The sequence below is a fragment of the Mizuhopecten yessoensis genome, unplaced genomic scaffold (assembly GCF_002113885.1).
Source record: "Mizuhopecten yessoensis strain PY_sf001 unplaced genomic scaffold, ASM211388v2 hete_36193526, whole genome shotgun sequence".
NCBI classification, from domain to species: Eukaryota; Metazoa; Mollusca; class Bivalvia; order Pectinida; family Pectinidae; genus Mizuhopecten; species Mizuhopecten yessoensis.
In genome coordinates, this window is record NW_018485804.1 from 1 (window position 1) to 11,620 (window position 11,620).

The 11,620-nt window shown below is 35.6% G+C and overlaps 1 protein-coding gene across 1 annotated transcript; it reads right to left on the reverse strand.

The window, feature by feature from the left end:
• Window positions 1-752: 752 nt before the first annotated feature.
• On the reverse strand, window positions 753-9,361 carry LOC110444952 (metabotropic glutamate receptor 5-like; the record flags this gene model as incomplete). Its single annotated transcript, XM_021489303.1, has 6 exons — window positions 8,045-9,361; window positions 7,049-7,555; window positions 5,592-6,027; window positions 4,542-5,014; window positions 3,804-4,224; window positions 753-1,020 (listed from the first exon to the last, which is right to left on the reverse strand). Coding segments are annotated over exons 1-6 (3,422 nt in total), but the record flags the coding sequence as incomplete, so codon positions are not given.
• Between the last annotated feature and the right edge of the window lie 2,259 nt (window positions 9,362-11,620).

An 11,620-nucleotide genomic window follows, 5' to 3' on the forward strand; every position in this document is an offset into this window, starting at 1 on the left:
AAGATAACTCTGCAATACGCAAAGACGGAATTAAAAACAAACGAGACAACTTAATCAGTGAACAGCTTTTGTCAACAACAAGCGTGTGATCATCCTTCATGATAGGTTCACTTCTTGTGATAAAAAATAATTTTAGCCATTTCTTGTTTTTATTCGAATATGCTAAAGCACAATTTTGTAAAAATTAATTAAAAAAAAATTGAGAATTTAATGGATCATATACAGAGAGGAAAATGACCAGACACGTGTATGTTTACAGGGCATTACTAAGGAGACTGAATAATTAGGTAATATCTTCATATTTAATTCATACAATATAATAGATCTTAACATAAGGAGCTATAAGGAAATCTTTGTTTATGTGGCTTCAGATGAAATCTAATCAAACACATCTCCCGATGCATTCTATAGATATATTTTAGGGTTTTGAACTCGGGATCTTATAAGGTCTGAAACTGATAATCCTACAGTAAACCAATTTTGCTACCAACGACCTGTAAATGCACAGTATCAAAATGAATGATGATCAAATGTTCACGGAAAAAACTCTGTACCTTAAAAAACACTCTTTTAGAAATTCCTTGATCTTCATTATACAAGACAGAGTGCTAATGGACCAAAACAAAGCTCCGAAATTGAACTTTTCTCCTCCATTATTGCTTGTAAGGTGATACACTTTATCATAATTAACTGTTTTCAATACATTTGTGACACAAAACTAAGACCAACAGAAAAACAAAGATTGCACGTACTTATCAAAACTGCAACGCCAAGTGATGGTCACTTCGTCCACATTAGAAATTTCCCGTATGCCAGGAACAGTCGAACTGATATTGATGACGTCACTCTGCATCCACTTGAAGAACGCAATTATTGTGGGAACCAATAGCAACGGTATGTAAGTCAGAGCAAAATCCCATCGCGGTACACGGCTCTGTTGCAGGCCAAGATACGAACGTAAACATACTGTCTTGTTGATTTTCACGATCAGAGAAGCATTGCTTATGGCGTATGAAAGAGCTGAAAATTAATAAATTAGCTATATACATGTGAAAAAAAAGAAAATCATGATTCAAATCACAGTCAATAAAAATATATCAATATTACTCCAAAATCGGCTAGTTTGTGTCACAAATATTCAACTTATTAAAAAGATGTACAGTGATATATATTTATAATGACCTCTTATGGGAAAGAGTTAATAACGTAATCACAATAAGACTTACTAAGCAGATCATAATGAAAAAAACAAACATCTTTGGGGTATTTTAAAATGGTTGATATCGGCAAGTGGTTTTATAAATAAGTGGCAGGTTTCACTATTTGGACGATTTATAGTGAATATATTTCTTATAAGCTAACCAAATATACTATAAATAATATTCGCCTTTTTCTGCAACAACAATAACATTATAAAATGAAATATATAGGCAGATATAGTTATGCTATTGCCATCAATCAACCGTATACTTATATTGACGTATGATCGAATCGAAGTATTATTCATTGTTGAAGCATTTGTCGACATGTCACAGTGATCATTTGTTTTCAGATGAAGCCTTATCAGGACAGCGGCGTTTACAGAACTATAGAATTCCGCATTAACGATTGTTCAGTTATTGCATCTGTCGTCATCACTTATGTGTGCTTACATAGCAGTGATCATCCAGTTTGTACGAAATTACTTTTTTCATTTAATGGTTTGCAATATTTTCTTGTTAACAAAAACAAAAAAGATCGCTTGGATATTCAAGCAATCATAACAAAACATTTTTATTAAAAGTCATTCAAGACAAAAAAATGTTGATGGACGGACAGACGGATGCCACTGTACAGCATCTTTAGCTCACAAGTCTGTCCTTTGGACTAGGTAGGCAACAATTGAAATGGAGAGTAGAGAGTTACTTTGTAAGAAATTAGACCGAAAACATTCACATTAAGAAGAAAGTATTTAACAATTATAAAATTGCATCTAGTTGTCGTCACCTGAAGTTGAAACATGCCACTGAACCAACAAGAGTATTTTTTAAGGTGTATGATATATTTGAAAAAAAATATGAAAGACTGTTAACTTTCAAAACCTCTATATAGACCTAGGTTTATGGCGCATCATAGATAAAATCATTGTTTGAAAGATGACACAGATCAGTACACTTATATAATTCAACCGGCCTAAAATTGGCCTGAAAGAAATTTCGTGTGAAATTGACTTTAATTTAAATTTGACATGAAATTCATGTCTTTTTCAGGTAAATTGTACCTCAATAAATTTTGCCTGTGTATTCAAGTGGTGATGTTCTACTTTTGAGTTAATTTACACAATCGACTTCTTAAGGTACTTTAATAACAATATCCTTATTATAAGTCGACAAAACTTAGTCCTAGAATTTACATTTTGTAACTGTCCAGGCACGGATACGGAAATTGCTTTTCAGCTACGTATGTACAAATAGATATTTTGCTTGATCAAACAGCCGACATAAGCAATACCATCATAGTTTTGACATACAGTTAACCTTGTCGACTTTACGAACAACACTGTATCATAATATTACCACAAAATGACATCATCAGATAATGACCGCACCCCTGTACCCTTTATCTACAGTTCAAGCAGGTGCAATGTAATCTCTATATAATATTGTTATTCATAAGTAACATTAATATATCTTTCCGACACTGGTACATCAGGTCACATATGTTGTAATTTCACTTATATGTTAACGTCATGCAAATCTCTGTCTAATATGTACAGGTGTCGTATCCACTCTATTTAATTTGGTTACGACAGTTGATCCCTTACATGTACAATGTCTGATATGGTCACACATATTAGTGTGTTGCCGTCAAGAGATGACCCACTAACACACATTAGGGAGAACAGATACAACTTGAGGGTAACAACCAAATCAAAATAGCCATCGTTCGTTTTTTTGATGATTTAACCTTTGCCCCCAAACGTCAATCACATGTAAGTTTTATGCGCTTGTGACAATGCATTGAAACGTCACCTGCATGATTTAATATTTCTGTATGCATCATATTTATCAGAGTTATTTCCCTCTAACCATATATTGTTAAAATTAATTCAAAGCATTGCCACTTTATACTATGAACCTTTCATCTTCGTTTGCCTGATGATGACTAAATATAAACAAAAATAACACGATCATCACATTTGACAAATAACAGCTGCTGCGTCATGGGATAACATCAGGGACTTTACTCGAATAAACAATTACACCTGCTAGCTCTAGGGCACCCCTCAAAGACATCACTCGAACAGCACAATAACAAAACAAAGCCTCTAGGTTTTAAGCCAAATACAAATAGTAGTAATAGAAGCATTTTCGGACAATAGATAAATAATAAAGATTAACGTACGTCAGTTTCATGACAACAAAGCATCATTTGTCGGGAATTTATGTGTTCATCAGAATACAAATAGAATATTGGTGTAATTTTCCAGGCTTGAAATTCATAGCCCTCTTTTCTTAGCAGTTGTTTTTGCATAAGTTGTTAGATAAAATGATCCATTGCAGTCTTGTTGTAAAAGGTAGGTTAATTTTGAAACACAGCCGAGTGCCTTTCCAATATTTTGAGGTTTTTGAATTCGGTTTAATACAATAATTATTAGGAGACTTTTATTAAGCCTTTAACGGGTAACCATTATTTTTGTTTTTAAATTGTTCTCTGTAAAATGATTTGTCGAAATATCATTCACTCGTTAAGGAAATTGAGCAATCAATTGAGTTTGAGGAAATTCTTTAAGAAGATGTCAAACTGTAATACATTTCCCTTACCTGGAGCAGCGACCTGTAAAGTACACATCAGTTTGGTTTGTGAGAAGAGATGGCAGCAGCTAGATAACGTCATAATTGAACAGCCAATCAGAATTCCAGTATCAGCATCAGCACAGATGTTAAACACTTTATGTTTGTAAAACTTACATAGAAAGTAGGAGGCTATTGTAATAAACATAAATGAAATGAAGATCAGGAGAATATCTATAACACCAAGAGCAGTAAAAAACTTATGTTCCAGAATAGGGCCAGCTGATCGTAATGACGTCACTCGAGCGTCATACGCATTCACAAAATCGGGTTCCAAGCAGATCCGGCAGTCGCCAAGACAATCAGAGGCAGGCATGACACGTAACCCATTTCTATAGAAACTCAATTTCCTCATATCAAGTGTAAGCTTTCCGCTTTCAAAATTACCAACCTATAAAAAGAAACATTGCATAATATTTGTGTATGCCTACTATTATATTGCAGTATGAACCCGTTTTTCAAGTCAAATCAATTATCAAATAAACTCAAAAAAGCCATCAATAAAATATTAAAAGCATTGGCTTATATAGTTTATTGAGATAACCAATGGTTAAACGTATCTATTAAAATAAAATGGGAATACAAAATAGTATGCCGGGGTTTGAAGAGAAATGCATGTAGTTCTTCCTCAACATTTAAACAAATAAAATGGAGAGAAACACATTTTAAGTTGAGCAATTGCTTGATAATTAAAACGATCAGACTTACGTCTACTAGTCGGATTCCTCCGTCAGGACTCTTCTGAACATTTGTTACTATCAGAGCTGTGGAAGCGGTGTTTTTGTCCCGGAACTTAAACGGTGTACCTCCCGGTGACGTGAAGTTCACTGCACTGAGATACCGTTCTATGTTATTGTAAAATATAGCTCGGTCTCCTTTAATGCACTCGTACTTATCCGTTTTGCATTCTCTCAGTAGACCATGGAGTGCATGCCCCAAGGAGAAGACTGAATCCAAGATGCCGTTGATGGATGGACTTGGAATGACGTTACTTCTAGACAGACGTTCTGAATTCGAGCAATCTTTGGCATAGGTGTTAGATAACCGCAAATTGCAGGCGTTTGATTGCTGCCAAAAATTAGCAAACCAAGGATCATTTGCTTTGTCTTTAATGTTAAGGCTTAAAAAGTAGTTCATGAATTGGTCATTTATTTGAACATCTTTGCGGGTCGAAAGCACGCCTGAAAAAAAGAGATGTTAGATATTTTAATAATACATGGCTAATAAAGGTTTCTGTCTTTCTGAACCTCTTAATCAGACTATTTGTTGCGTAAATACTTTGATGCAATGCTATTCAATAATGTCTAAATATTCTAATTCCCTATAACGGCAAACAACCTTTGGTTCTGCGTGACATAAAGACAATAACACGAGCCAAGCAGGAAAGTTGAACGTAACACAGACACAGGTAATTGCACCTTGACAATTTGGTAATTAAAACAGTATGACAAAAATGAATAACCCTTCATCATACAGCAGTGTCATCCTACTAGGTCTCATCGGTGATGGTCAGGGTCAAAATGTTAGATATCCAAATTGTCTAAACTGCTGTTAAAACAAAATGGCATGTGCGTAAAGCCCCTTTAATGACGCATTTAAAACTTTGGAAGAGTACTGGTTAATTTAAGATTACATAATCGGTGAGGAGTGTTTATCATTAACCGTAATATTTCAAACCATGTATTCATTAGAAAAAGAACTGAATTCGAATCTATGTATAATGGTATATAATAACTTAAAGAATATTTTGAATCGTACCTATGTCTTGTTCTGATAGATAGCTCTCCAAGTCATACACTTCAAACGGGAGCACGAAGAATAGCCTTCCTAACAGATATAATACTCGTGCCACCGTTAGTACTTGCTTAGCGTTATTTGGTGGCATAACGAGAATAACTGCAGTAGCGCCCTCTACTTCCGTCATGTTGACCAGTATAGACCGCGTTACTTCAGACGAGGCTGATTTTTCCAATATATTTCGGCTTGCTATACATATTCCATTTGCTTTAAATATATCTCCCAGATATTTGACAACGCTTTCCATAAAAGGATCGTAAACTACATGGATGTAAGTCCATCGTAACTGCAAGCTTAGTTCCAGAATATAGTCCATTTCTGCAAATGGAGAGAGCACCGTTCTGAACAGACGTGGATGTGGTTGGCCGTCGCTTACATCAGCCCGCGACGATATTATCTGGAAAGAAAAAAAATCGGTGATAATGATAAAGGGAAAACATTCCTGATTTTCCATGGCGTTTTCCATGGAGCTTGAATCCCAATCGAAAACTTAAGTTTTGTCGCATTATCATCTGATGCACTCCTATAGATTTGGAGAAATGGTCAGCTGTACCCCACCATATAATCGTACAAATACATCTTATGCTAAGGCCCAAGATCATTGAGGGAATTGTTCTTTGTTCCCTTCTTTTGGGCATCGAAATACTAGAATTTGCTGTTTGCATGCATTTATTATAATATCAGGGCCCTGTGCCCCCCTCCCCCTCCGATCACAAAAGCCCAATCGCCAACTAACTAATGTGTGACAATGATTAATATTTACTTTGATGATAAGTTGTTAGGACTACCGTGTGGTCCTGCACGATTTGAATTAAGATCTGTATCATTTCATTTTGTTGACGGACTATTATTATCATAGTGTGACGCTTTGAAGATAATGTGTTTGGTTTATGTTAAACTGATGACGGACAGCTAAGACTATCGTGTGGCGTGGTAAATTTTCACTATAATGCTATGCCATTAAGTCTAACGTATGAAACTGCATGAGCGTACTGTGTTGATGGGCTATTATAACCTACATGTACATAGTTCACATTATCAATACCACACGTATATATGAAATTGCCTTAATTATATATCTTTTATTGTTAATATTCTATTCTATAATTGTCTTTTCGGCAAACATCATTTATTGGTACCCTTATTAATATTAAATTTGCTTCCCAAAAACTTGAACCAAACAACAGTGATGGAAAGACGTCAAGAACTGAATGATGACGTTTAGTTGCAAACTCATAAAATTCAACACCTGGTATCATCACAATGTCTGATTCACAATCATATGTGTTGATAGGCCATACAAAATTATAGCGTTTCCATACATGGTTTCATTGTGCTGATTGGCCAGATTTACTCTTATGATGGGTCATTCAAACCTATGATAGTCCTAAATAACAATCCGTATTACACATACTTACAACTGGTATTTCGACATCTACTGCACGCGTTGCCGTTTCAATAGAGATAGCCTCTCCTACGGCTTCGCCTCCGACGATCCCAAGAATGGTTGTATTTGGACGTAGTCTTTTTGTAGGCAGTACTAAGTTTGGTAACAGAACACTTTGTACGATATTTTTTGTCTTTGTGGCGACACCACAGGTGGGGAATACAGCTAAACCAAGCTTCACATTTGGTAGCAAAGTGGTGCTGTTGTTGATGACAGTTACACCCCAAACCATCGATTCCATTGCTTGATACCCATTATTGTTTACTCGCCCGGAACACGTGTCATCGTTTTCGCGTTGAAAGAGCTTCACAAAGCCGTACAACATTGGATCACCGTCTATGTACACGTAGGGTTTACCGAAAATCTCAGGTGGCACATGTGCACATGTATCAGAGCTGCAGTCTGATTTCCTTATATTTAACGACAAAATCGAAAGATCACTGGATACACTGAGCGAGCCGTCCTCAAAGGCACCAACCTGAATAAACAATAACACTATAAAATTAATTTGGATAGCTCTAAAGAATGTGTTTCTTATGCATACATTTTCAATGCCGATTGTCTTATCGTTGGAAAATTCAGGTGATGTTTAAAAATATAATAAAAATATTGTTTGCAAATCTAAGTAACAGTTTCAAGTAACATAGGGAAATATAGCTTAGCATCAATACACAACTATTCAGAATAAGCATATTGATAAAAAAAAACCCATTTGAGTCGACAGTTGAACTCATGTAGCTACCAAAATGTTAACACGACTTATTGACTTACATAAAAAAGAAACCTTTCGAGCAAGTATATAATATTCAAAAGATGAGATATTGCATACAATGTGTAGATTGACATGTTTCAATTAATAGTCTTTTGTAAGAATTAGTTGTAATAAGTTGAAAATATAGCGAACAACTGGTTGGAAGAAATTAAACACGACTGTTGAAATAAAAACAAAAACGAAATGCTACATTACATTCTGGTATTCAATGCTAATTTGCTCTTCATCAAAGACAACCCGGTGGATTCCAAATGATGCTGGTCCATTTCCTTTGCTATCAAAACGGATATTCTTTCCAGTTGAACCCGAGAAGTGATATTGGAGTATATTGTTCCGAAGTCGACTTGCTAAATGACTCTTTGCATCTGCACAGAAGTCTCCTAAAGGACATTTATTATGTATAATCTCATCCAAACCTGCAGCAAGTGCCTTTATGGAATCAATGATAAGGTAAGCATCGTTGTGACTAAACATGTCGGAATATAACTTGTTACAAATATTGTCAGTCTCGTCTTTGTCAGTTTGGTTCTGGCACGTTGACATGAGATTCAAAAGCTCATCCATATAAATACCTTTGGTAGGGTTGTTGCTTTGCATTTGAGTAAGTTGTCGGTTGAACGATGGGACAGGATATGTTGCAATTCCTACCACGAACGCCCAGGGTAACAGTTTAGCAAATGGTAGTAAATCGTCGACGTGTAAAGTAGTGAACCACGAATTACCACCAATCCAGATAACTTTTTCAACATGTCGTCTCCTCATCGCTCTAAACAATGGCACTAATTCCCTAGCCTCGGCAAATGTCATCAATACGGTCGTTGAATTAAGATTTCTTTCAATAAATGTTTCAACTAAGTAGTCCATATCTGAATCGTTTTGACCGACTTCCTCCGTTATTCGCACTATGTAGACGACTGACATATCAAAAGCGTTGGCTGCCTCCATTGCTTCAATAGCGCTTACGTCATTGGGATGTACATCGGTATGCAAAATCCCTATGTACTTGACTCCAAGGAGTTTAAGTATTTGAAACATCACGTTTATTTCCTCCCGTTGGTCTGGCACCATTCTCATAAAGTCAGGATATATTTCTTTGTTGCTGAATTCGGAGTCGGATGCTGTTGCGCTAATCGTTAGTAGACCTTTACTATGTAGATAACCTGCCAAAGGTGCGTATTCGTTATAACGAGTGAAGCCGACAGCTCCAAACATTTGGGACGCTACATGAAAATCAATTCCTTTCTCTGTATTTGCACTATACATCTGATCTATTTGAAATATCGTACGGTCGGCAAAGGAACAACTGTCGATCATGATGTAACCGAGGGAAAGACCGGGAAGAATTGCCGTGTTATTGTTGATGATATCAACTCCGTAAGAAACTGCTTCTGTAAAAACAACCTGGTCAGGGTTGAGGTCACCACATCCGTTTGGTGTGTTTGCAGCTTCGTGAACTGGTAATACAGCAAGTAGATACACATCCGCACGTTGGGAGGCGTACACGTCCTCCATTATGTATTTTCGACATTCCCAGCGCCAAGGCTGACTTGTCGAAACGACACGACCACCAGTGGGCTTATCGTCTTTGTCGTAGAAAACAAAAGGCGATGCTATCTCGTTTTCATTTTCAGCAACAGTCATGGTCTACAAAACAATGATTGACTTTATAATCAACAAAAAGACGTTGCATTACTATACCAATGTTCTTTTTTAAACAATGGAACACAAGTCAAACATATTGATGTTTAAAGAATATTGATAAAGTATTTATACACTTACTTTAAAAGCTGTATTTAGGGAACAGATTATTTTGCATTGAGTCCGACAGTTATCATCGTTACATTACTGTTAGTTTTATTAGATGGTACAGTGTATTATTATTGCGTATTTTCTGTCATCAAGAAACATATGTGTGTTCGTGTGGTACCGTTTGTACATTTTTATCTGTTAACGAAACAACAATTTATACTTCAATAGACAACTTGAATTTCGGAGATTTCGCATTTTTAACAAGAAAATCCATATTTTTGACAAGACATTATTTACAAAAAACACATCGAATCATTAGAAGATACAAACATTACGTACTTTGACCCAGGCCTTTGTATAGTTGTCCCCCTGGTAGCTGTACACAGAAATATTCCTCATGTTGTCACGAAATACTCCCAGTAGAGACTGCCGAATACAGATATAAGGGACATCGGTAGTGTTTCTCGCAATACAGTTTGTAATATCATGCTTTGCCAGGTCCAATCCATATAGCAGAAGCAGTAAAGCTGTCTCTACTGAAGAGACCTCCGATGTGCCGTTTCTCTCTAAACAAATATTCATATTCTGTTTTTTAAATAATGGTCACTCGATCGGGTTTGTCAAATCAGTTATCACATTGCCTGTTGCAAATGTTTGTATATATTGCGGTGATTCGATAATCTTATGTAGATATAGTAATATGGCGACGATAATATTGCAATTAACATACCTGTGTAAATATGATTACAACATGCTGTCTTGAGAGTATTACGCAATCGAAATTGCGATATGTTTCTGATGAAGAGAATAGTACATGTAGTCGCGTGGACAACGTAAACAAGTAAACTTCTGTGCAATACGTCACTACATGTGACGTATCACACAGTTTCAGTTCTCTGTTGTACAGTGTGTGTAAGTAGTGAATAAGCGGTATATATGTTGGTGTATATGGTGGAGTGTGACAAAGAGAGAGAGAGAGTAGGCATTATATACGAATTAATTTTGTTAATTAGCTGTAATAAAACCAAAATTAATTGTATACAACAGTGTTTGTTATCCACAGTGACGTTTGGTTACAGAAAGTTATTTCTAGTATTACCTCAGATAATCATAAACGACGAATTACTCTAACCTGATCAAATATAATATATCCAACAAATCATCAAACTACACCTAAACATCCAAATGTGGGAGAACAAACCGAGTTTCTCATAAACCAAAAGGTATTTGAGATATTGACAAAAGAGAATTTTACGACTGACGAATGGGCGAACAACGGAATGAACTGCGAGGGACAGTTTTCAGCATCGGCAAATACGTAATTTATTGAATTAAGATGTAGCAAAGGATTTGTACTTTGAAAAGAGTGGCAATTCAGAAAAGAACAGAGTAAGGGAGACAACATAGGTCGACCTTAACCAAGAAGAGGTGAAAACAAGATCGGGAAAAGAATAACATTCTTAGTCGGGTAAATAACATAACGTTATTTACTGTGTGTAAAAGGAAATGCTAAAGTGTTACTCATCGTATCAAATACCATGGTTTTGATTTTCTTAATGTAGACTAGTACACTCTACATTAAAACACCATTACAAAACAAGTGTCACTGCATGTATATATGGACAATTAATAGTTAAAAAGCGTAGTAAAGCAGGTATCCTATCGAAAGGCTTGCATATCTAAGAGTAATATTAAGATTTTGTTCCTAAAAATTGGAGAGTATATTTGATTGTAAATGAGACGTTATGAAGCATTTATCACTACACGTGAGTAAATAGGCTAATAAAGCAGGTATCGCCAAAATAGACAACTATATTTTATAGTTAATACATGTCAGACAAACATGCAGGTAGATAGTACACTTTAAAGTAAATAAGAAGTTAAGGATAAGGTATTGCTATATATGGAGTTGTACACTTAGTAAATAGGACGTTATAAAGTAGGTATCGATACACGTAGATTAATATACTGTTTATTTCAAGTATTCTATGATTTTTTTCGTTATAGTTGTTTTAGTATTTA